The 26,326-nt window shown below is 52.4% G+C and overlaps 2 protein-coding genes across 27 annotated transcripts in view; one reads left to right on the top strand and one right to left on the bottom strand.

Annotated features, from left to right (window-relative positions):
- DIAPH1 (diaphanous related formin 1) overlaps positions 1-8,844 on the top strand; it is a 90,353-nt gene extending 81,509 nt beyond the window's left edge. For both annotated transcript variants that reach the window (XM_081134794.1, XM_081134795.1), the window contains 2 exons: positions 328-414; positions 6,870-8,844. In XM_081134794.1, the coding sequence (XP_080990920.1) occupies positions 328-414; positions 6,870-7,027 (245 nt within the window). In that variant the 3' untranslated portion in view covers positions 7,028-8,844. The remainder of the gene's footprint in view (positions 1-327; positions 415-6,869) is intronic.
- Positions 8,845-11,181: 2,337 nt separating this feature from the next.
- Positions 11,182-26,326, bottom strand: part of LOC308555970 (protocadherin gamma-C4) — a gene marked incomplete at its 5' end in the record, with an annotated part of 156,214 nt that continues 141,069 nt past the window's right edge. For all 25 annotated transcript variants that reach the window (XM_081134820.1, XM_081134815.1, XM_081134818.1 and 22 more), the window contains 3 exons: positions 11,182-13,193; positions 17,884-17,972; positions 24,401-24,459. In XM_081134820.1, the coding sequence (XP_080990946.1) occupies positions 12,967-13,193; positions 17,884-17,972; positions 24,401-24,459 (375 nt within the window). In that variant the 3' untranslated portion in view covers positions 11,182-12,966. The remainder of the gene's footprint in view (positions 13,194-17,883; positions 17,973-24,400; positions 24,460-26,326) is intronic.

A 26,326-nucleotide genomic window follows, 5' to 3' on the forward strand; every position in this document is an offset into this window, starting at 1 on the left:
ATTGTGGTGTCGGAGTGGGACAGTCCTGCAGTTCTCTGTGCTCATCCTGATTGGGATGGGAAGGAGAGGGTACCTCAGGAAAACATCCTAAGGTTTGTAGCAGTTAGTAGGCAATGAAACCTTTTGTCTGAACCATTTTCAAACAGACACAAGTAAACATGGGCTGAGGCTTGAGGTTGAGCCTTCTGTCTGCTCTGAGCCCCAAGCCATCCTGGGCAAGGGGAAGCCAAGCAGACACCAGGCAGAAGCCATGCATTTTGTGTGGGGCTCAGCACATGCACTCTGCTCAGCCTGAAAAGCTTACATCTCCATCTTTGCTCCTAACAGAAGGTGATGAAACAGGTGTGATGGACAGTCTTCTGGAAGCCCTGCAGTCTGGCGCAGCGTTCCGACGGAAGAGAGGACCTCGTCAGGGTAAGCAAGCAAATGGAGCCTTCCCCCGGTGAAGGGGGTGGGGCCCCTACTTCTGGTCCTGCTTTTCTTGGGCTGACGAGCAGGTAACGATGCTCTGAGAGTTTAGAAACTTCCTCACAGTAGTCCCTGCATCTGGAGTGGATTGTGTAGACCTCTTCCTCCCATATTAGAAAGTACTGGCTTGGAGAACTAGGGCTTGAGGGACTGACTGCAGATCAGTTACATCTGATGATTTTTGCATTTCTCCCCACCCTTGCAGCAGTAACCTGGAGCAGGCGAACCATGATTCAGGACACAGAGATTTGGGTGGGCGTTTGAGTGTATGAACAGAATTGACCCAAATACAAAGTTAATGTATACAAAGAAGTTAGGAAATACGAAGAAAGAATAAGTGAGGAGTCCTTACTTTCAAGTTCACAAGCGAAAGAGATAGAGACTAATAAAAAGCATAAAGTCCTGTGGGGAGAAGGTTAGGCATCATTTCCCCCAGATATAGAGGAGCATCTCAATGGCAGGATTGTGCTGTGTCTGAGAACTACCTTTCCCTTGGGTGCAGTTGCCTTCCCCATTTTACTCCCCTACAGTCTCCTCTCCCAACCTTCAGAGCACTTAAGTGGATTACACTGAGCCAGAGCCTCTCAGAAGAATTATGGGGATAGGAGGACAAGTGACCCAGGCATTAGTATGAGGATCAGCGGATAAGTTTCCTTTGAAGGAAGTGTACAGCGGCCTACTGACTAGTCCAGAAGATAAAGCCAAGGCTACCCCTCATGTGTTATTGACCTGCACCACTGTGTCAGTAAAGTTTGTGACTAGGAGTGATAGCTGCTTTCATAGGTTGAAGGGTGGGAATTACGGAAGAGGCATCATGAAGGGCTTCTACTTCTGAGTGTTAGAGCTATGGACCCTAGTCCCTGGCTGGTACATTTGTAGGCCTGTTTGATGACCTTTACTTTCAGGTTATTGTAAAGAGGAAGAGTTGTGCCTTGGCCAGTACTGAGCTGTTAACACAGTGGAATCTGTAGGGCTTATCATACTGGTCATAGCCTGGAAAGGGACCTGAGGATCAAGGATATAGAGCATACTAGCTCATAAACTATGTCCTGGCCCAAATGTTGTAGGTCACTGTGAGTTTCATCTGTAATGACAGACTGCCTGTTTCTACCCATACTGGGAATATCCAGAGGGAAATTCCCTTCTGTGACATCAGAACCTTCCCTAAACTGGAGGGTCTCTGTTACGACTCTTACCTACGCTCTGGCATCCTCTGAGTACAGGCTCCCTAGAGGGGAAGAGGGACAAAGCATTCAGTCCTCTAGATCAGTGATTGGGTAGAGAATGCAGCTGGTAGTATTTCTTTTATGGTAGTGTTTAGTCTTTAGAGGTCCTGTGACATGGTTTCCCATCCACCATATAAGGTGATGTGGCCTTCCATTTAGCATTTCTAGCCAAACGAAAGCACATTGCTCACTGTTTTCCTCTGTCCTCTCAGCTAAGCACCAGCCTGCATCAGACTTTTAGTGGGGAATTCCCTTCAAGCCTCTTCCTGTGGAGCTGCTCCAATCCCAGGTGCTTCCTCTACACAGGCAGCCAGACAGCTTCCCTCTGCTGGGGAGCCCACTCCTCCCGAGCGGGAAACCAGGACTCCCGTGCAGAGGAAGCAGGGATCCTGTCGGAACATAACTTCAGCAACGGACCAGAATTAGTCAAAGTATTGTTTCCCAGTGGAAGGGGAATTGGAGGAGACTCATAATAGGATAGAGATGCAAAAAGAGGGTGAAAAGGAGAAGTACATGCCGTTTAAATTGGCTCCATCCTGTAATCTTATCTTTCTGGGCTTTGAGTTCACTGAACACACCTGAACATATCTGGGAGCATCTCTCAGGGAGACATTTCTAGTTACTCTGGTAAGCTCTTTAGACCTGGGTGCATTCACATCATATAAAGTGATGTGGCCTTCCAGTAAATGTAGACAGAAGGCATCAATGTAGAGTGCAAAGAGCACAGGACTAGGATCAAAAACCCCAAGTCAAGTCTAACTCAGATGCTGTCTAGGTTACCTTAGACAAGTTTCCGGGACTCAGTTTTTTCATATATAAAATGAGAATTGGACTGAAATGGCCTCTAGGGCCCTTTCCAGCTTTAATATCTTTTACTTGTGTGACAATAGGATTAAGAGAATAGGAAAGGTTGGGCCCAGAAGGCCCCATTCTCAAACTCTACAGGCTCTGGTGGCTGTGGGTTTCCCTGGGTGTCTGCTGGACTTAGCTGGTGCTTGGTTGCCTCTGGCAGTTCCTCCTGGCCAATTGCTTTGAGCCAAAAAACAAGTATAGCCAAGCAGATCTGCCTTACAGCCCTCCTCAGCCGCACAGAGGCAGCTGTCCCCATTCAAAGACACTAGCCTTCTCCCTCAGATTTAAAGGAATGTTACAAAAAAATCTTTGGTCTCTGGAGACCTGAGGGAGTGACCAGTATACAAAGACCCATTGAGCAGCTGGAAGAGCAGAGTTACTATCAGGCTGGCTCATTAAAAGTGACACGTAAACTGCTGGGATCTGCAGGGTGCTGGAGAACAGTGGTTTGAGTGTCAGGGGAGAAGAATCCATGTGATTGTATCACTGCTACTATTTCAGGCTGATGATTGAGTCTCCTTGTGGTTTTAATGACTCAACTTTATCTCCATGTCTGAACTGTAGCCTCTTATACAGGCCATCTGCTCATAGGATGAAAGTCCAGGGAAGGAAGAAATTCATCTCCCTTTCCTTCCCTCTGCTACTTCCCTGCTTCCCTGAAGACTCCACCTACACTAACAGAGCCTTAGAGCTGGGAAAGCCTCTAAGCCCTCTAGTGATTAGCACCTCACCTCATAGGCAAAGGGAATTAAGGCCCAGATAAGGCCTTGCCCAAATCTACAGAGCTGGCTAATGGTAGAGCCAGAGCTATAGCCCACTTTCTTGAAGCCAAGTTCAGGCCTACTTCCACTAAGCCTGCACAACTGGACGGCAGATGACAGCGACCCTTCTGTGTAGGCAGAAACAGTCTCTCATACCTCCCAGCAAGGAGAGCCCTGGACATGGGGAAATTGCTTCAGGGAGTTTTCTGATGACCACCTGTCTGTAGAAGGTTGAGAGAATTTCCCAGCCCTCTCTCATTCTCCTTCTACTTCTGTAAAAATAGGACAGGAATTATAATTAGGAGACAAGACAATAATGAGTTCTGTAGGATGGTAATGATTGCCCCGCCCCGCCTGGCCTAGTTTCCTGTTCCCTAAGGAAGCTTATTAACAAGAGTGCTTCCTCTTTAGTAGTAGTTCCCCGCCGGTGTTATAAATTCTTTCCAAACCATTAACCTTTTTCTGATTCATCTATGCTAGTGTTATATGGTTGATTTTGCTGGTGTTTTTATCCTAGCCCACCCCTAACTTATGGGAACCTGTCCTCAGCTTTGACCGATGTCTCAAGATTGTTCCCTTTTCCCCATAGTCTGTGGGACTGCTCTCTCATGGCTTAATGATCCTGCCTGATCCCATGCAGTCAAAATGTGTATCTGCTTCTGTGGCTACTTTTCAGTGGTCTTAAAAAGTACCCATGTTAGGGAAAGGAGGGAGAGAGATCAGTTTTTCTGGATTGTTCAAGCTCTTCAGCTTAACTGTGACCCTGAAGACACAGTGGAAGCTGGGGTTCGTCGATTCTGTTCCCAGTTCCCACAAGAGCTCTCATTTCTAATGCTGACCTTAGGTTACATACGTGTCCATCCCTAGAGTACCTTCTCTCTAGATTTGAAAGGGCACTTTGGGTCTTCTCCCCACCTACCATCCACTCCTAATTTTTATGGAATCTGTAATGCACCAGAAGCTTTCTGAATCTAGAAAAATCTGGAAACACTGCTTGATTAGGTACAACTGGTATCTTAGATTAGAGGAAGAAACCAGAGCTAGAAGAGGCCTAAGACATGTGCCACTTGAACTCCAACACCTCCCTTGTTGCTGAGCACAGGTGTCCCTGAAGGCCAGGGTTCTGGAGTCAATGTTATTTCCAGCACATACACAGTCCTCACGACTCTCTCACACACACAGTTGCAGATTTTCTTAACTCCTGTAGAATAAATTCAAAGGAGCAGTTGGAAGAAGAGAGTTACTATCGGCTGGCTCATTAAAAGTGAGCTATTACTGCCCAGCTGGCGTGGCTCAGCAGTTGAGCATCGACCTAGGATCCAGGAGATCGTGGTTCGATTCCCGGTCAGGGCACATGCCTGGGTTTTGGGCTCGATCCCCAATCGGGGGCGTGCAGGAGGCAGCCGATCAATGACTCTCTCATCATTGATGTTTCTCTCTCTCTTCCCCTCTCCCTTCCTCTTTCTGAAATCAATAAAAAAACATAAAACAAACAAAAACAACAAAATAAAATAACCATTAAAAACAAAAAAGGGAACTATTACTGCTCCTCTAGACACAAGAAGTAGGGACGAGAGAAGGGAGTATTTCAGGAAAGAGTGGAAACTAAGCGGGTCTGAGGAAGAATGTGCTGGCGGGACTAAGAAGGAAGACAGGAGGAGCGTATACATGAAGACCATGCTAGTCACATTCCAGTACATGTCTCTCTTGCCCTGCCAGTCACTGAGGCCTTGATTTATGTTCATAATCCAAGGAGAGGTTCACGAGAAAGCCCCAGAGTCTAGGTCACTCTCCTTCCACCTGTAACCAGATGCGCCTTGTGCCTGAGTCAGCGCCTTCACTATTCTTTCTCTTGTTAGACAGCCCCTCGTGCCTCTGGGCGGAGGAGGAGACCTGTAAGTTGGTAACCTGCGGGCATGCTGTGTGCTCTCTGCTGACCTGTAGGTAGCCTTTGCCGTGTGAACACAGTGGCGCTGGGCCACATTTCTGCAGAGAAGCTGACAGCCCTGGTGATGACTTGGGCCCCCTAAGCCTGTCTGGCTTCTGCGCTCCCCAAAGCTTTCTGCTGGTCTAAAGAAGGCAGAGCTGTTCTGGGTGCTTTGTTCACTGGCTCCTCTGGACCCCTTCCTTCCTCCCTCCCTCCCGGGGGGCGGCACACAGCTGCCCGCGCTCAGGAATGCGGTAGGAATGAAGGCTGCATTTGGGAGAGCCCGGCTTCATCTGCCCCTGCTCCTTTAAGACTGAGACACTGCTTTCTCCACTCAGCTTTCCCATGACCCAGCAAGCTCTTTTTTTTAAATTGAGATATAAACCACACGCCTGAAGTCCACCCTTTAAAGTATACAATTCAGTGTTTCTTAGTATGCTCCCAAGGTTGTGCAACCATCACCACTGTCTAATTTTAAAACATTTTCATCCCCCAAAAGGAAGCTCCATCCCGTTAGCAGTCACACCTCATCCCCCCTCCCCCAGCCCCTGGCAACAGCTAATCTGCTTTCTACCTCTATGGATCTGCCCATTTCAGACATTTTATAGAAATGGAATTAGAGCGTCTGTGGCCTTTTGTGTCTGCCTCCGTCCCCCCAGGCAGGCAGCTCTTGGTGTACATGTGCTCTCTCCATGCTGCTCCCGGGGCGTGGGAAGAGGCGGATGGCATGAGATGGGCATGGTCCAAGAAACTGCCTTCTTGTTGAGGGTTTGGAGCCGTAAGTCTGGGTCCCATTCATGAGTATGAGTCTCGGGATGGCTTCCAGCAGTGAGGACAGAAACTCAGGGGTTTACTGGGTCTCCTCTTGCTGTTAGCATGATCCCTGGAGCTTCCAGTCCCTCAGCCACGGGACCAAGATTTCTTTGTAGGGGCCATCCTTGACCCTAGCTCTGCCTTCCCCGACTTACCTTTTATTACCCATTACCCCTCCCCCAACACACACGCATTCGAATTGTATCACAGCTGCTACCCTTGAGGAGGTGGAGAGAGCCAGGTGTGTGGACATGTGGGGAGAGGGAGGGAGGGTTGGTGGGACTCGTGGGAGTGTGACATGCATGTGATGTCAGCGCGTGGCTGCTGCTCCTTTTTGCAGGAGTCCCCCTGGCCGCCTGCTGAAGGCCTTCTCTGCTTGGGACAGCCCTCCTGGGGCAGACGGAAAGTGGTTTTGGCCTAAGAACTGCGGACAAAACAACTGTTTACTAAGCTCGTGGCTATTTCATTCCACCAACATTGCGATGAGAGCGCCGGTTTTGAGTACTTAGCTCTCTTTAAGCTACATAGCTAACACTTGAACCCTGTTGTGTCTGTCTAGCTGTATTCAAACCTCTGTGCTGTTTTCACACAGGAAAGCAAGAGCACGGCTTGCTCTCTTGCCTGCAGGATACTCTCTTATATTCTCGACACCCCCACCCAAGGGTATACTCCACATCATTTTAGGTCTCTGCCCCTCCTTCAAAATAAGGGCCTCTGTGAACCAGACAGGACAGCAGCGTTTGCATGGCGTCTTGCTAAATGTCTGCCCCAGAGTTCAGAGGGGCCTTCTGTGGACAAGCTCTCCTATGCTTTCTCTTGCAGCCAACAGGAAGGCCGGGTGTGCAGTCACATCTCTGCTGGCCTCGGAGCTGACCAAGGACGATGCCATGACTGCTGTTGCTGCAAAGGTGCCCAAGACCAGTGATGGAGTCCCCACAATCCTGGAGGAACCCATGGAGTTGATTGGCCGTGCAAGCTAATCTGGGTCCTGCGGCCATGGCAGCTCCTCAGTGGAGCCCCAGACTGTCCAGCCCTGCAGCCTGTGCCTAAAGGGTCATGGAGATATCCCTGTGGGGTGGCCGCTCCCATCGCCCTGACCCTGTCTTTCTCTCTGGCCTGCTGCTCTATGTACATCACACACGGCTTCAGCTGCCTGGAGGCCAGAAGGAAAGGGCAGTATGGGGGAGGCCTGAGCCCACCCAACCAGCCCTGGCTGTTGCATTACCAAAGCAGGCTCGGTGTTTGCTGCCTTAACCCCAAGTGTCTCCTCTCTGTTACTCTGAGGCCTGTCTCAGACAAGGCCCTGCCTGCTTTCTCAGCCCCTGGCTTTCCAGTGGGCTTCCCATAGGTCAATCTTGCTGGCTTTGAGCTTTTCTTTTGTGGTTTCTCTGGCCCTGAGAACAGCATGGGGCTTGTGAACCTTGGGCTATATCCCAACTTTCATTGCTGTCCCTCCCTCTCTGCTCTTTCTTCTCCTGGCTGTTGTTATTTATTACTAGTGGTGTGGCTTTGGGAGCTGCTTCTAAGGAAGTGGGGAGCAAATGCCACCCTTACTCCACCTTCCTGAGAAAGGCCTCCCCAAACAAAAAGGATCTGAACCACTTTTATCTGTTCCACTGTGGCCTAGGCCAGAGCCTGTGGGCAGGCAGGCTGGGCATAGAGACATTGTGGGACCTGCCGCAGCCTGCTGCCATGCTTTGTGCCCTTGCCTCTCTGGACGCTCTGCACCAGCCCCTGGCTACTGAGCCATGGTCCCTCCTCGTGCCCTCCCCAGAGCTTTGGTGCATCTCATCTGGAGTGCGGGCTATATTGTGACCATCCTAACACCTCACCCTCTGTCTCCAAGGAAGTGGGAGGTGGAGCCTCCTGGCTGAGAAATTGTTTAGCAAATGGATCTATTTTTGTATGAGATTTTTTTTTTTTTAAAGAAAAATAACTCTTCCTTCCCCCTTTCTCCTCCATAATGTAAGAAGCTTTGATGGCAGGTTCCAGAGTCCTTGGGCCGCAGGCCTAATGCTGAACAGACCCCTGGACCTCCACCTCGGCTCTCAAGCCTTCTGGGCCCTTGAGGCCAGTGCAGATTCTCGCCCAGCGTCCAACCCTGGCAGAGGAGGAAGCTCTTCTGTGGTTGAACTGAACCACGCCTAAGAGTAATGGGAGCTCTGAGACCACAGAGTTTTTATAAATTTAATATATTTATCAAGCCAAATGTGCAGATGCTAACTGGACACTGGGGAAGTGGGCACAGGAGTGCACCCACACTTCGTACCCCTGCTCCCGCTGAACAGTGGGCAGGCCAAACTGTTCAGTGGCCCCAGCCACGGGAAGCTCAGACTCTGGCTCAAGGTGACACTGTGCCCACCCCGTGTTCCTTTCATCTTCCCACCCCGGTAGGGAGACAGAATAGCACTCTCAAGGCTGGGCCCAGATTATGGATGGCTGTTAGCGCAGGGGGAGCTTAGGGGAGACTAAAGGCTCTTGCACCGAGGCCTTGACGCCAAGAAGAAGGTTCTGGTTGCTGGAGCCTGTGTGAAGGGGCAACAGCAGCTCTTTCTGCTATTCTCGGAAGACTGGTATGAGGGCCCTGCTGCTCCCTAGGTCTCCTTCCTCTCCCTGCTGACATCTGGGGCTTTGACCCTTTCTTTTTTAATCTACTTTTGCTAAGATGCATTTAATAAAAAATTTTAAAAAGGGACAAAATGCAAACCTATTTCCCTCGCCTCTCGGGCTTCTGGGATGTCATCACCTCCAGTTTGTTGGGTTTGTTTCCAACTGTTAATAAAGCATTGAAACTACTGCCGGCAGCCTCCTGTGTGCATTCCTGAGCGAGTTCTTTTCACTCACCCAGGCCCCTCCCTCTTGTCCTGCCTCAAATCCCTGGTTGACCTGGCAGATCATTGTCAAAAAGCTCAAGGTGTCCGTGTGCTAGAAACTATGGTTGAGGCCTAGAGATGTTTAATACATGATGGCTTCTGCCCCGCCACTTGCCCCCCATAAAGGAGCAGGGCCCCAGTTCAGGCCCCCTGCCCTTCCTCATTGCTGCCTCTTGGCTTGGAACCCTTTTTTCTTATCCGCACCTGAGGATATTTTTTCCATTGCTTTTCAGAGAGAGTGAAGGGAGAGAGAGAGAGAGAGAGAGAGGGAGAGAGAGAGAAACATCGATGTGAGAGAGACATTGATTGGTTGCTGCCCCCACCGCCCGGCAGGGGTGGCAGATTGAGCCTGCAATGGAGGCACGTGCCCTTGGCCAGAATCGAACCCGGGACCCTTCAGTCGGGGCCGACACTCTAACCGCTGGAGCCAAAGTGGCTAGGGCAGAGCCCTTTTTTAAAATCCAGTTCTAGCTCCCCAGCTCTCCATGCCCCCAGGTGTCAGTCACAGTTTCCTGGCAGTACCTGTGTCTCTCCCTGACTCCCATTCTCCCATCCCCCGCTCCTCTTTGGTGGCCACAGACCACATTCCAGACCAGAGGAGCTTACTCTGGGTGGAAACCTGAGCCTGCCCACCAGAGGTCAGAAGCCAGAGGTCGTGCTCCAGATGACTTGCTGCTCTGCGTCATACTTGTTTGAGCACGTTGTGACCTGCACAAAGAAACCTTACAATCTATGAGCAGGCTCGGAATAGGCAGGGAGGGGCCTGCAGAGGACCGCAAACCCATTTGGGCAAGCTCTGGAACTGGAAATAAAAGCCTTTTAAATAGCCCTGGAGCCTGGGCAGCTGCCTCCCCAGTAGGGCTGGGGGCGTGGGGGTGGGCTGCCCACTTCCTCTCTCCCTATGCGCAGAGGCCAGGCGGTTCTGGCTCCGAGCTATATAGGCACACATACCAATTAGGGGACCAACCGCAGCTGCTCACGCTCTGCTTTGCGAGCCGGCTGCCTAGCCTAGAATAGAACCCAGGCGCCCGGCTCCCCGCCCTCTGCAGCCTGGCTTCCAGAAACGAAAACCCGCTTCCATCTCAGCAGCCGCGCGCACCACCCTCCCTCCCACGCAGGAAAGCCGCCCCTAGATGCTTAGTTGGAAGGCTTGGTTTCCATGACAACAGACTTAAGGAGCTGGCAAAAGGCATGAACCAGCTCTGAGAGGCTCCACGCAGAGGAAGCCCAGAGACAGCCTCCTCCCTCCCGGCGGTTGGGCATATACCCTCGCCCATCCTCTCGTTAGCCCCAGTGGGTCAGCCTTCACGTCCTTCCGGCCCTCGGGGTCTCCCCTCCCTGTTTCTAGCAGCTTCTCAGGCTGCAGCAACCTCGGAATCCCACTGTGCCTCCGGGAGGCGGGCGGAGGAGGCGGGGAGCTGGGAGAGCTGAGGAGGGGATGGAAAAGCAGGGAGAAGAAGAGGGAGGGAGAGAGGGAGAGGGGTCCTGGGGTGGGCTATCTCATTTCCTGCCTACCCTTTTCAGTCCCTTTCACCACCCTCACCAACTCCCGGGCAAGAAAGCGATGAGCCCTCCAATTTTCTTGGCTTTGCTGCGAAGAGACGAGTGGAAAGGTGAATTTCAAGAAGGGAAACCGAGGCCCAAGATATAGACCGGGCCTTCAGGGAAGCGGCTCTGGCATTCCCTCCCACTCCCGCGGTGTTCCCAAACCCCCTAGGCAGCGGAGGGGGGCGGGCAGGCAAAGGAGAGTCCCCCCTCCTCCATCGAAGCCCGCTAGGGCGCTGGCGGTGGTAGTTTCAGAGGAGAAGGGGTGGGCACTAAGGAGACCTTCCCCGCCCCCTCTCCAACGCATTTTGCCCGGCGCCAACCCGCGTCCGCCCCCGCGCCGGGGTCTCCTCTTCTGCCTGGAGACTGGCGCTTAGAGCGGTAACGGAGGGAGCCGCGAGCATCCAGCTGCACGCTCGATTGCACACTGACACGCCACGCTCAGATGTCCCCTCCCCCCGGCGGACCCGCCAGCCGATTACACACACGGTCTACAGATCCGCCAGCGCGCTCGCGGTCAATCGCGCACTATTACACATGCGCAACGCTGTTGCATCCACACACTCTTGACAGTCATGCACAGACTCACAACCAAGATGCAAACATCGCAATCGCCTCCCGACCCCACTCCTCTTCCAGCTTGGACCCCTCAGCTCGTCGCTTCATCCAAACTCCTCGGGAGCCTCCCTCCATCTCTTACCCAGAAACGTTCAATCTTTCAGAAGAAACCTTTTTATTATTTTTTTCAAAGAAAAAAAGCCATATAAATATTAGAGTATAAAACTTGCGTGAGACACAGGAAAGGGGTGGGGAGCTACGTGACTATGCAAAGAGAAGCGCTTATAGGAGTCAGTACCGGGGAGGGGGTCGCCGCAGTGCGTGGACACAGCACGAAACACAGCACGGGCCACCGCAGGCAGATTCAAGGACAGACGGCTGCGCGGAGCCCGCCGCCCGCTGCCCACTCGCCATCACGGAAAAGCACACCGCACTACACTACTGGCTATTTATTCTACACCAGCCAAAAGAGGGAGGGGGTCTCTACACTACTCTAAGGACTAGGGTGGGGTTCTCGCGCAGCCCCGCTGGATGAACGGGACTGGGGGTGGGGGACAGAAGTGGGTAGGCAGAGGAAGGTTTATGCACAAGGAGGCACTGGGGACTTTAACCAGGCTCTGGCCACTAGGGGGCGGACTGAGGACCTGGGCAGCGGCCTTCACAGAGAAGAAATGGCACCTGTCAAGGTGAAGGACCGAGGCTTGGGAAATGCAGGGGCCCCGTGGAGAAGCCTGATCCTGGGCTGCGACTTTCTGTCCACTTGGTCCCTGCTCTAGCCCCTTGCCTCCCCAACCCAGGGACCAACAATGGCCCTCCCTTCCTGCTGGGGGCACCTCCCTTTCCACTAGTGGCACCTCTGGAGTACCCAGCACCCACAGAGGCCCCTCTGACCTCTCCAGGGAACCCAGTCCCAAACCTGTTCAAACCTTCCTTGGACTGTAAGGTCGGTTTAAATCCGTTGGTGCTGCTAACTCAGCCCAAAGCTGGCTGCTTGGGTGGAGCCCTGCACGTGGTAGATGAGGGTCCAACCTGGAGCTTGGTTTATGGCTGGAATATGGGGATCTGTTCAGTACCCTGGGGACATACAGAGCCTCCTGCAAGACCCTGTTAACTGATGGGTCAGGGTTTGTCCACCCCCCATCCACATATGCACCCTTCCCTTCTTTATCTTACCACTGGATACTGTCTCGGAACATGCAACGGAGTCTCTTGTTTGGGGAGGGCAGTCGCAGCATGCAGTGGAAACATCAAACAATGAGAAACGAAACAACACAAAGCACTGGTCCCTAGAGCATTGGGAAGAGGCACGGTAGCAAAGTGCCCTCCCTAAATCCAGCAAGCATCGGTACCATGGAATGGTGACTATGTCTCCCAAAACTTGAGCTTAGTCTCAGGGTCTGGAAGGAGGTGAAGGGACTGGCACCAAACCATGCTTTGGGGGAGATCTGAGAATTGGAGAGGCCAAGTGGCCATGATGGCCTTTCAACTCTTCAGAACTATGAGCCTTTTTAGGTCACCAGGTACCTCAACACCCCAACCACCCTACTCAAGGAAAAGGAGCTGTTGAAGGAGTGGGGTGGGGTGAATAGGTAGGAGGGAGGCAGGGGACGGGTGGGCCTGACTGGATTTGGAAGATGGAGGAGCTCAGCTACAACTAAAGCAGGTGTGATAAATGGTGTCTGCACTGACCCCACCACCCCCACGGGCACAGCAATTGATTGGATGGGGGTTCCCAGCAGAACTCCCTTTGCATATTCAATCCCCTGGAGCAGAGAGGGGGCTGTTGACTGGGCACTTGTTTGTTTCCCAAGGGGAGCATGGCCTGGGCCCCACCAGGATCCTGGGAGCGAGCCCTGAAAACCCCGTCCTGGGTCCAGGTAGGGGGAGGCTGGGCTGGTTGGGGGAGGCGGCCCTGCGGCTGTGGCTCCGGCCCGGCCCCCGCGTTACTTCTTCTCCTTCTTGCCAGACTTCTTCTTATTGCCGTTGCCACCTGCCGGAGCCTTGCCATCCCGTTTGCCCGCGCCGTTGGTCAGTGTGGCATTGCTGCCCGGGATGTAGACGTTCTGGCGGTAGTCAGGCACGTGCTGCAGGGTAAACTGGGGCCCGTAGCGGGCACTCAAGCCCATGGTGCCAGCGCCCCCTCCCAGGGTGGAGCTCCCGTCAGCGGCTTCTGCAGAGACAGAGGAAAGTCAGGGGCTAAACCTTGGGTCCCCGACAGTGACAGTCGCTCTCTTATAGCACAAGCAGTTCAGTAATCCTGCAAAGCACCCGGTCCCGCCCCCGCCGAGCACTGGGAGACCATCTACCCCAGTGGGTGGAGGTCAGGGGCTCTGGGCCCACAGGCCGGGTTTGCTTCCCAGCTCCGTTACCTATTCACCTAAGGCAAGGGCTTAAGATATGCTCGCTGCTATTTCTCTCAGGCTGAGGCTCTGGCTCTCAGATCCTGCCCTGGCCTTTCTCTGGCTTCCACACTACACTGTCGGCTCCTGGGGGCCTTCAGCCATGGTTTGTGCGCCCTCCTTTCCTTCTCCAACCAGTGCCTGGCACAGAGCTGGCATTTAGAGGTCCTGCTATTGGCCAGGAGCGGATGCTCCTCCAGGCATTCCTTTCAGAGCAGCAACTGACGTCTGCTCGGTGCCAAGCACTTTGCTAGATGGTGCTCAGGTGTGATGGCTTCTCACCTCAGCGCCACAACCCCGAGAGGTTTGTGGTGTAGTCCCGCTCTACACTTTAGGGGAGCAAGGCTCAGAGAAAGTAAACGACTAGGCCACGGCCATACCAGCCAGCACTGGTTAGAGCAGGGGTGAGGCCTACATGTATGTGAGCGTATGTAGGGTATGTAGGGCATGCACTGCCAGCAGCAGCAGCGTGGCCCTCAAAATCCTCTCAGGGTAGAGGAGGGGAGAGAAGATAGGCAGGAGCAGTCTTCTGTGAGGCTGAGCAGGTGGTGATCCGGGGACAGACAGGCTCAATGTCAGAGCCAGGTGACATCAGACAGTGAGTGTCCTGCCCAACTTCCTGCTGTACAGAAGATGCAGGGGTCCCGAGAAGTACAAACTCTGGCCCTGGCTCGGCATCAGCTGGGAGCTTGTTGGAAATGCAGACTCCGAATCTGCATTTTAACAAGATCTCCAGGTGATCTGTACTCTCCTTAAAGGCAGAGCCCTGGGCTTGGTGAGGCTTAAAGGGGACAGCGCGTGCCCAGTGCCCGGGCACTTGCCCGCTGAGTGTCAGCGCGGCGCTCCCATCACCATCTTCATACGGTGCGTCATCGCTGAGTGTGCGGGAGGGGGGAGGAACCAGGAGTTTTGATGGTGTTGGCTGAGTTCACAAGGGTATCGGAGTCCTCTGGCAGCCGGAGGGTTAAAGCCCAGGCGTGCCCAGCCCAGCCCCAGCCAGGCTGACAGGAGCTTTCCTCTCAGCCCCCTTCTGCCCCCACCCCGGACCCTGGGAGTGGGTAGAGAGGGTGACTAAAGCTGGAGAGGCTGAGTAATCCTGGGACACCAACCAGGGATTGAGAAATAGGGAGACAGGAAACGTTTTCAAAGAATGGCACAGGATGGGGGAGGGGATAAGAGAAGGGAAGGAGGGATGAGCCAGGGTCTCTTGTCTCCTCCCTCTGGCTCTCTGGTTTCCGCAGCCTCCGTCTCAATCCCCAGTCCCTGGGGCAGAGGGCGTTCTGGGGGCTGGGAGAGGGGTTGGGAGAGGGGTTGGGAGGGGGGAGCGGCTGTCCACTTCCTTCTCGCCTTCTTCCCCCCCCCCCCCCCCCCCCCCGCCCCCAGCCCTTTCGTTGCACTAACAGTTCTCTGTTTCCCCTAATTGACTCCAGGAGGGAGCTGGGACCCCCACTGTGGCCCCTCCCCTCCCACGTTCCCTCTTCCAGCCTGGGGGGAGGGGGCCAGGTCGGGCTTCAGGAGCTGGATTCCTGAGTGATTTAAGGGCCAGAGGGGACGCTTTGGAACTCGGAAGAGCAAGAGCGCGCTGGGGGGAGGAGGGGGAGAAGGGAATGAGGGCGAAAAAAGAGCCCACTGGGAGAAACGGGGGAGAGAGAGGCAGAAACAGAAGGAAAGAAGGGGCTTGACCGGGTAACTGGAAGCCAGGCCCATCCACATCCTAGGCCCACCCAAGATCTCTGAAGACACCAGAATGGGTGAAAATGACAAAGCCAGCCACTGCCACCTTGTCCCGGAAGCCTGGCTAAAGTCACCCTGGCCCTGTGGGGTGCAGTGGAGCTGAGCTGGACCAGAGGAAGAAGAATCCTAACAGAAAGAGGCTGACCCTTCAGTTCTGTCTGCTCAGCTCTGCCACTAAGGAGCTGTGGGACCTTGACAGAGGCTCTGCATGATTCAGGCCTCAGTTTCCCATCTGTGAATCTGAGGGAGGTGTTGGATTGCAGGCTGACCTTCTATAGAATCAATTCTCCAATGGCCCCTCTTTCTTCCCCCATAAGACCCACACTGGGCAGGGACCAGGATCTTCCTGGTCAAGAGAAACAGACTTGGAAGAGCAGCAGGAAGGAAGCTGGGCATCCTCTGGTTTGGAGGAGGTAGGAGTGGTGCTGGCCTCTCTGGTGCCAGTATCTCCTGGGGAAACAGCTCCAGGCACCATAACCTCCCCTTGCCTCCTGCCCTCCCACCCCAGGGCTGAGTGCAGCAACTCTAGAGCAGCCCAGGGAGGCCTGGTCAAGCTCGACCTCAGCCAGTTGAACTGCAAACCGCAGGCTCCTTGAGAGCACACCTCCTCCTGAAATGTTTATTTAAGAGGCCTCCCAAGTGTACTTACTCTCTCCCCCCTACTTACTCCCCCTCAGCAGCCCCACAGGCCTGGCTGGGCTGGACTCCAGGAACCTCTCTGGCTCCAGGGCAAGGAGGCGGGTGTGAAAGTGAGAGTAGGGCCTGACCCTGCCACCTCCACCCTCAGGGCCTGCTCCCCAGAGCCCAGGCTTACACCCAGGTCAGGCCCTGTGTGGGCCAGAGGCAGGAGCCCTGAGAGGGAGGCCAGCCTGCGTTGACCCAGGGGACCTTTGGGGAGGGTTTGGGGCCATAAATACTCCATTTCTGTTTTTAAAATCTGGATTTAGGATACAAAGCCCACTTCCTGGCCTTAGGGCCACTTCAAGGCCACTGGCGCTAAATATACCTGACTCTCTGTTTAGTTTACTTCCCTCAAGAACCGACTTGGCCTCTCCCCAAACCCAGCATCGGGCCTCTCTGGGCTCCGCTCCACCCTCCATCCAGGAAGGCTTGTCGCCTCTACCACTTCTCCCTACCCAAGCACAGTCTTGGCCCCCCTCGGCCTCACAGACATCTGGGGGAAGCCTGCAAGGTTTAGCAAATAAAAACACAGGGTGCCCAGTTAAATATGAATTTCAGGCCAACGACGAACAGCTTTCTAGTGGTGTATGTCCCAGTACTAACGCTTGGGACCTACTTATGCTAAAGCATTATTTGTTGTTTATCTGCGGTTAAAATTTAACTGATCATCTTGTGTTTTATCTGGCAGCCCTAACCTGGGAGAATAGTGCAGGGCAGTGAGATTTCGGCCTCTAGACCTAGTCAGCTAAGAGGGAAACCGAGGCTGGATCTGTAGCAGAAAGAACATAAACTTGGGAGCCAGGCAGGGTTAGAATCTGCAGCCTCAGAGATCTTAGTTCTCCGGAATCTTAGTTCTCAGGAATCTTAGTTTTCTCTGGTCTGTCAAATGGAAGTAATCAGACCTGCCTTGCAGAGCTGCTAAGAGGGCTCATTGACACGAGGCCCATATGGTTTGTCCGGCATGTGCCTGGGCTGATACACGGGCATGGTTATGGTGACTATTGTTCTGATTTTACCTGGTTCTCTGCCCACCAGCCCTCCATACTGGAGGGCAGGGCACTCAGTTACTATGTAAGGCCAATGCCTTAATCCTACACCAGCTCCCATAGAAGCCGAGGATTCGCTGCTCCAGAAGCTAGTTCTTATTAATAGGCATTATTCTAATTCTGCCTTCTATCTGCTCCTATGGATCAATAAAGATAATAATCCGTTTTAGCCAGTACATATTGTGCCCTTACTCTCATCAATTCTGTGCTGAGGCCCTCATAACATCACAATGAGAGCTGTTATTATTGTACCCATTTTAGGGTGAGTGAAACTGAGGCCCAGAGGACTCACAGTTACACAGGCAGAATTTGAGTCCATGTTGACCTGCCTCCAAAGCCTGTGCTCTTAAGTACTAATGATATTATTCTACTCCCCCTGTTCAGAGTCCTTGTGAGTTTTTAGAGACAATAACCATCAACTGAATCGCTATTTCATGTGAAGTTCTTCATTAGCCAAGTGGGAAAACTCAAATCCTGCTCCGAAGGTGGGTTAGCAAAAGAGAAGGGGTCTCACATATCAAAAGTGTGTTCTCTCTGCTGGGAATACCCCCCCCCCCCCATCCTGGATTGAGGGCCTATGCGCCAGACCCAGTGCTTCGTGCTTTGTGGTACCATCTCATTTAATCCTCACGACAGCCCTTTGAGGTCTCTGCCCCCATTTTCTAAGCTGAGGAAACTGAGGTTTAGAGAAATTAAGCACATTGATCAAAGTCACAAAGATCGTAAGTGGCAGAGCTGGGACTGGACCCATGCTGTTCCCTTTCAGGGCCAGACTCTCAAGCACTACTTCCCACATCTCCTCCATGAATCTTTCCTTGTTCACCCCCCTCTGGGCACCCCAGGACCCCCCGTCCCTCAGCAGTTCCTTAGCCTGGCTCGATGTTCCGGAGTAATGAGTCCTCTAGAACCAGCAGGCTGATGGCCAGTCTCAGGGCACGGTGCTGTGGGATGCCCCGGAACCCGGGCCTCCCACCCCGACACACACACTGGCACAACTTACCGCTGGCCGAGGCCAAGATCATGGCTTGCAGCATCTCTGTGTCAAACTGGTTGTTGGGCCAGGTGCCGGTTTCATCGCCATTTTGGGAGCTGGAGAGAGAGAGGGATGGTAAGCACAGTGTCCAAGGCCAGCCTAGCTCATGGCCCTCCTGTCCTCTCCCAGGGCTCCCAAACCTAGTACCCTATCCCCCCACTACACCCAAGCCCTGCTCCCTTTCAGCAAAGTAGGGGGTAATTTACACAGTCCTTCAGAAGCCCCTGTTCTCTGGGATGCCAGCTCACATCCTCTGCCTTGATCAAATAAACAGTCTGTCGGGGGACACCTAAGCCCCGAGCTCCAGCTCTGTGTGGCAAGACTGTGCCTGCTTCCTACTGCGGCGCCTCATTAGCCCTTCAGGTGCTCTAAGCAGTGAGAAAAGCACAGGGTGATTCATAATCGTGAGAAACGCTAACCGTTAGAGAGCCCTAAGGAATTCCAACCCAACTTGGGTTTTTCCGATAGTGACTATTTCCATGCTTTTCTGGAATTTTCAAGGATCAAATCATTTCCGTTTTTGAGGAGAGGGGGAAGCACCCTGACACACACAGTCTATTAGGCGACCCTTGGCACCGCCTGGCACACCGAAGTTCCTCAATAAATATTTGTTGCCTGAATGAATGGGAAGAGGCCCGTGGAGAGTGTCAGGTCACTATGAGGACTTGGCACCAGTGGAGGGGAGACCTTGACGGCATGAGTGTGTATGTGTGAGTGAGTGTGTGAGTGTGTGTGTGTGTGTGTGTGTGGAGAGGGATAAAACAAATGAGCAAAATACTAACAAATGATAAATCTAGGTAAAAAGGGTATTCAGATGTTCAGCATACTATTCTTTCAACTTTTTGAGAGGTTTGAAACATTTCAAAGTAAAAAATTGAGGGCTCAAATTCAGTTACCTAGGAGAGGGCGTGGTGCTGGGGAGGGAGCTTTCCTGGCGGGGGAGTAACGTGCCGAGGCTGGGGAGGCCCGGCTGGGGGAGGCCAGGCCTGTTGAAGGACGAAGGAAAAGCCAGTGTGGCTGCCACCAGGGAGGTGGTATCAGGGGCTGGACCTGCAGAGCAGACACTAGAGATGTGGGCTCATCCTAAGAGCTCTGGGAAGCCACTGAGGTGTTTAAAGGGGGGGTTGTCATGATCAATTTAAGTATTTAAATCACTCTTGCTCCTGTGAGAGGGTTGCGGTTAGCTTTGGGAGGACAGGAGCTCAGTGATGGGGCCTCAGCCACCTCTGTCACCAGAAGTCCTGACTTGCAGCCTGAGAGCTCTCTGCGGGCCTGCCTGGGGGCGCAGGGCTGAGGCAGGTGGGCTCAGGCCTAGGTGAAGGGCCTAATGGGGACAGAGTGGGGACAGCAGATGGTGGGGGCAGCCAGGAGAAGAGCTTTGGGGCTGTGAGGTAGACAACAGGGTCAGATGCCAGGTTAGGAGGTGCCCTGTGGAGGTGGGTAGTGGTGCTGAGGGAATAAAGGTAAGTAGAAGGGGATGGGCCAGGCTGCAAGGAGAAATCTGGGGAAACAGTTAAAGGTTGGAGGCCAAGCACCTGGTCAGCCTGCCAGCTCTGTGAAGCTGGGCAGGGGCTGAGTGAAGCAAGGGGGGGGGGGCTTCTTTTGGAACCAGTTCCTGAGAGCTTCCTATTTCTGGACTCTAGGCTTACTGGGACACACATATATAACACATATGGTCTGTTTCAGCCTCAGGACCGCCTGCGGTAAGTGTTATGATTATCCCTATTTTCCGGCAGGTGAAATCGGGACTCAGAGAGGTTGAGAAACTTTCCCAGAGTCACACAGCTGGTAAATGGCAGAGCTGCAACCTGAATTAGGCCCAGTGTGACTCCAAAGCCTGTGATCTTATAGACAACATGCTCGGCTTCAGCAGGGAGGGCCTCGGCCCCCAGCAGTAGGTATAGGGGCCCTTCCAGGGTTTGGGAAACAATGGAAAATGAAAGTAGAGGGGAGACCACATCTAACTGACCCTTCTCCAAGGACCCACTGTGTCAGTGCCCATGACAGGCCCTAGGACTTAAGTGATGATAGATCTAGTCCTTGCCCTAAGGAGCTTGCGTCTTGGTGCTGGGTGTGTGCTGAGGAGCATCCCAGAGGCTGGGCTTTAATAAAATGCTTCCTGTATCAGCCTAGATTTCACCGATAAAATTTAAATGCATGTATATATTTTCAATGTAGTAAAAGCCTATCAGCATTTAAAAACATACATATATAGGGTTGGGCAAAAGTAGGTTTACAGTCATTTCTATGGAAAATAATACAATAATTAATAAATAATAATGCAACAATAAACTGCGTTTCACGAACTCACAACTGTAAACCTACTTTTGCCCCACCCTCTATGAGGGGCTATTATGCAATAAATGATTTTTCAAGAATTTGCTATAGACACGGGGGAACTTTTGTGATATATTGCAAAGACCAAAAAAAGCTACAATACTAATGAACAGTAGGACCTTAATTGCTACAAAGGAAAAAAAACTGGTGAGAAATATACTGGTTCACTGGGAATGAAAGTTCTCAGTATTCTGGGAACAAATTCATAAACAGTTTATTTAAGTGATCAGATTTTTTTAAAAAGGGGAAGCCTATGCTCCTTGGCTGCACACACACACACACAAAAGGTTTAGGAAGATGCAGATGAAAATGCTAAAAGAGTTTAAGAGAGTTGAGATACTCAACCAAATACAACAAGGCGAGCTTAATTTGGATAAGCATGCAAACGAATTAACAGAGAGATATGTAATTGGGAAAATGTGAATACAAACTGGATATTTAGTGATATTAGTTTATTAATTTATTACTTATATATTATTTTTTAGTTAATATTATTTTTAGTGTTTACATGTTTTAAAATGTCTGTGAAATATAGTGAAGACTGAGATAAAATTATATGATGTCTGAGATTGCTCAAAATAAATCAAGGTGGGGGTGGAGATAGAAGTAAAACAAGAAAGGGAATTAGTTGGAGTTGAGTAGTGGGATCCTAGAAGTTCATTTTATTATTTTTCTGGGCTTTTAATTTGAAATTTTCCATATTAAAAAAATGTTAGTGGTTGTTTCACTGGGTTGTGAAATTGTAAGTACTTTTTCAAAATTTGTTCTCTATTTCTCATGTTTCTATAATGAGCATGTACTATTTTAAGAACAGAAAACAACAATTTGCTACTTGTTTGTTGAATGACTGCCCAAACTGAGGGAGAGCAGGGACAGTGTCTCTCAGAGGAGGGTGGGGAGTGGGGAAGGGTTGTGTGAAACTATCAAAGAGAACAGAATGGGGACCAGGGGAAGCTGCATGGAGACTGTCTCCTCTGTGCAGAGGCTGGGGACAGGTGCAGGCTGGGGCCTGGTTACAGCCTGAGACGGGAGAACTGGCTTGCAGGATTCAGACCTTGAGACAACAGCTGTTGGGGTCAGACGCCAAAAGAATGACCTGAGAGGGGACAGTGGTGGGGAGGAGGAGCACCTGGCAAGCAAGAACTTCAGAACTGGAGCCTGTTCCCTTTGTCTAGGCAGCGTGACCCAGTGCTGGCTTGAACTCTGACCAGGTTTACTGAAGAAGTCAACACTAGCTCTGTTTTGAACCTGGTATGCCAGTAGCCAAGATGGTGGGGAGGGAGTGGGGCAGAAAAGCAGTGGAGGGCTGGAACCAGGGTTAGATTGAGTAAGAGAAATCTCCCCCATCACGCCCTCACTCCAATTTACTCATTGGAAGGGCAGCACAGAAAAAAACTTCGTGTCATTCTGTTGATCCTGAGATGCCTCACCACAGGGCCTTTGCATATGCTTCCCCCCCCCCCTCTACCTGCAATGCTCTTAGCTCTCCTTCAGCTAGTTAATTCATAATCATCCTTTAGATTCCAGCACAGCCTCATTTCCTTCTGGGCATCTTCCTGCTCCCTGACCAAGTCAAATCCCTGTTTTATGCTCTCACTACCATGTACTGCTCTTCATGGCACTTAAGATAGCTTCAATCTTACATTTATGTTTTTGTGATGATTTGATTAATACTTGTCCCCCTCAACACCGTGAACTCCTGAGGACAGGGAGTGTGTCTTTATATCCTGTATTAGAGTGCTACCTGGTCTGCAGTAGGTCTTACTATTAATTGAATGAAGGGGAGTTGCAGTTGCTGGACTGGGCTCCTAACACTTACTTTGTCTGGGCCACTTTGGAGCTGGATCAGAACTGCTTGTCTGATCCCGCTCAGGTTGAGGATGGGAGAGGTTGAGGATGGGAGAGCTCTTGAGCCATCTCCATCTCCCCCAGAGCTCCCGCATGTATGTCAGGCGACCCGGTCTCTCATTTGATGAACAGGGACGTGAGGCAGGGGAGAGCTGCTCAGCCCAGAGCAGCTGGTGGGGCTTCCAGGTTCAGCAATGACTTTTGCTTCAGGGCTAGTCTATGGCCTGGGGTGCAGGTGACGAAAACAGACACAAATTGCCCTGTACTTCTTTCTCATCACTTCAGCTCAGTGTCACTTCCTCCTGTGCCTCCTCTAACCCTCTCCACCACTACACTCACATCACCCTCTTCCTCTCTGAACTTGCTATGATTTGAGCCTAGACATTTTTGTGTGTGATCTGTTGTCAATTTTCCGTCTCCCCTGCTGGCACGAAAGCCTATGAGTTCAAGGATCATGCCTGCCTCTTCACTATGATAGGCCAGTGTTTAGCATGGGGACTGGCTCATCGTAGATGCTCAATAAATATTTTTTGAATGACTACATGAATGACCTAATGGATAACCTATGGGAAGGCTGGCAAGGCCAGTGGGGAGAAAGGAGACAGCTGGGTTCAGGACAGGGTAAGGGCAGTCCAACCATCTGGTTCATTGCCTTTTAGGGGCCTTCTAGGAAGTGCCTTGAGATCCTGATACCAGCGATAGGACTGACCTGTCCAGGAGCTGGAGTCTCCACCCTACACCAAGGTCTCCTGCGTTCCTGGGGCAGTGAGGTCTCAGAATCTATAGCATCTGGAAATGTGGGCAGCAAGGGTCTCACCAGCCAGGAGGCAGGAAAGGCAGTCCAAGCTCTGCCCCCCTCTCTCTCCAGGGATCCTTGGACTCCTCCTGGCTCCTGACTTCTACCAGGGAGGCCTGGCCCAGAGCCCACCCCACTCCCCTCAGACCAACTGAAGGTCTTTCCGCTGAAGTTTCCCTCCTCCCCCACCCGCAGGGGGTTCCTGTCTCAGCAGGAATTCATACCAGATTGAAATGAGCAGCTGGGGCAGCCTGGACTGGAGGGTGTGTGTTGGAAAGCCTTGATCAAAGGCTCTGTGTGTGAGGGGCAGGGGGAGGGAGAGAGGTGGGGACGCATGTGTGTGCTGGCTTGCCCACAAGTACAAAGAAATGAGAGACAGACAGAGACACCAAATAAAAGACAGGATAAAAGAGAGACAGAGAGATAAATAAAGAGAAACAGAGGAAGACACTCAATGAGGCAGAAAGGGACAGACAACAGACTTAGAGGGATATAGAGACAGAGACACAAAGAGGCGGAGAATAGAGAGGAAAGCAGAAATAGTGAGACTGAGAAACAAAGCCTGGGGACAGAGGAACACAAGGACACTAGCAAAGGATGAAAGAAAAAGAGACAGAGCAGAGACCAAGGATGGAGACGGAGGCAGAGACAGAGAAAAGGAGAAACAGACTGAGACTAGGAAGTCACATTTATTCACTGATTCCATGTTTATTGAGCACCTGGCCAGGGCGGGCGGGCGCAGTGCGAGGCACAGATCAACAAGTAGATACAAGACGGGGAGGCGGCAATAAAGACAGAAACGGAGATGGAGACCAAGAAAAGGGACAGGCAGGGGATGTAAACTGACACAGACTGAGGGAAGGGTGCAGAGACAAGAAGGTGGCAGAGACAAAAGCCCTGCAGGCTGAGAGGGCAGGACCAGTGGAGGCCCCAGGGTGCCCGGAGGAGGGACAGGACCTGGGAGACCTGCCCAAGAGCTCTCCCTCCTCAGCCCCACCTCCAGCTGTGCTGCCTCCCTTCCCCCACAGCTGCCTGACCTCCCTCCTCTGCCTCTGCTCTATCCTGCAGGCTCCCAGGGAGGCTCTGACTACTGACAGCTCCTCTCCTCCTCCTGCCCCAGGTCTCTCTGCCTGAACCTCAGGTCAGGATGGAGCCCAGCTCAATCCAGAGTGGGGGATGCAGGCAGTAAGTGGGTTAATAAGCTTCCTCTCCACGCAGAGACCACCTTAAACCCATCTTTTGGTGTCACAGAGCCCCCAGGAGATAGGACAAGGTCCCTATGTGGGAGAAGGGAGGGGGTGAGTGTGTGAATTGAGCTTCCAAAATAGCCTCTTCCCTCTGGGGTCTGTATAACTGCCCCCAATACACCAAAACCTCCCTGAAACCTGGAGCTGAGGGAAGAAGCCATTGGTAGCAAATGCTGAGCCCTCCCCCACCTCCTCCCACGTCATCACCAAGAAAATGCCGCAGAGAAGAGGGTGGGCTGGAGAGGCAGTCACCTACCCGCTGGTGCCAGGTCTCTGGGCCTGAGAGAAACGCCAGTCCGTGTTGGGTGGGGCTTGCTGTGGAGAAAACAGAGGGAAACGGGCTGAGTACCCTGGAGAAGTCAGAATGTCACCCGACCCCTGGGGATGGGTGGGGGTGGGGGCGCACACAGAGAAGAAACTGGTGTCAGATGGGGGAGGGGTAGACTCATCTTCAAAGACAAAATCTACTACAGGTCTCAGAAGGTACCGGAGACAAAGAGCTGAAATAACATTTATCTGACCACAGTGAGCAAACCCAGAGCCCTTGGCTAAAGAAACAGCGCCTTCCTCCCCGCCCCCAGACGCAGAACTTCTGCGCTGCAACTCAACAGCTCAAGTGTCTTCTGCAGAACCCGGGGAGGGGTGCACAGAAGGCCCCCAATGTGGCAGAAGAGGCTTTTAGATGAGAATCCCACCAGCCCTAGAAAGAATTTATTCAGCTCCTCAGCTGGGAACAAAGCATCCTCTGCAGCAAGATGGCTGCTGCTCTGGGTAACCCTTTTCGCGCCAGGTTGTGCTGTAACACACTCAGAGGGACACCTCCTCCAGGCACTTGGCAATCAAGGATCTCTTCTCACAGCTAAATACATTATTAATTTAGGAGTCATGCCAGACTGGGCCTTTGTAGGGCATCCAAGCCCCAGGACCCTCTCACCCCCATACGCTGTGCCAGACAATGACTGTGTCTAAGGAGGCGAGAACAAGGCTGCTCTGTCCGGGGCAGAAAACTGCTGGATGGAGCCAGCAGAGATCAAGCTCCCACAGCCCCAGGCAGAGCCAACCAAGTCTCTGGGGCTCCCAAGGGGGCTGATCTGTAGCCGTCCCCCACCTGGATGAAGGCGTCGGACTCTGGCCAGCCAGTTCGCTCCTGAGTCCTCCCAGCCTTTCCTGGGGGGTGTTATCCAGTAGCACTCTCATGGAGCACTCCTTGAGCCATCTCCTCACCAGTTCTGGGGTGTGCTAGTAATTAAGTCTCACACTCACTCCCAGGAGCAGAAGGAGGTGTGAGCATCTCTGGTTACACTGGGGAGAAGGAAGGCCCAAGGCTGCCAAATGACTCACTGTAAGCCTCACAGGTGGCAGTGACATGAGCAGAAGCCAGAAACATAGCATCCCAGGTGCAACAGGAGGCACCAGCCCCGTTCTGGAGCTGCCGTGGGGAAGGGCACAGGGGTGTCCAGCCCTCAGCCACTGTATTGTAGCTATAGCAGGATCTACATGGAGACGCAGATACCCTGACAGGTTGGAGGAGAGGAGCTAGCTGGGCAAAATTCAAAACCTGCAAAAGGACGCTGGGTCCAAGTTTGTTCAGTTAGGGCTGCCCAGGGATAAGGGGTCCCAGGAGACTTTTCTCCACTTGTAAGACCCTCCTCTGGCCCATCCCCACAGATGCAAACCGTCCCTGCTGTCCTCCACTTTTCAGTTTCCTAGCTCTTCTGGTGTTAGGCAGATCTAGGTAGGTCTTTCTCTATCACTTACCATGAGAACTTGAGCAAGTCACTTGACCTCTGTGAAACTCAGTCATGAGGTGGGGATGCTAGTACCTATCCAACGAAAGCATTGGGAAGAGCAAATGATTTGTGGTTCTCCGAGGAGCTGTGTAGTGAGATTCTCTCCCACCGCTATCAGAGTCACATGGGGCTGTTGTTTCTGATTCAGTGAGGGTAGGGTGGGGCATAGATATATTTTGAATGAAAGCTCCTGGGGTTGTGGCAACTTGTGCTTTTTCCTATTATAGTTTCCCCATAAATGAGGGTACCCTGGCACCTGGCAGAGGCTGTGGCCCTCCATCAGCCAGAGGAGGATGGATGTGCCAAAACCTCAGGTACTTTGGTCACCCCCAAAGCCAAGATCCTAGATCGCTGAACACACTGTGGTCACGACGGAGCCAAAAACCGATCTC

Source organism: Miniopterus schreibersii (assembly GCF_964146895.1).
Source record: "Miniopterus schreibersii genome assembly, chromosome: 4".
In the NCBI taxonomy this organism is placed as follows: domain Eukaryota; kingdom Metazoa; phylum Chordata; class Mammalia; order Chiroptera; family Miniopteridae; genus Miniopterus; species Miniopterus schreibersii.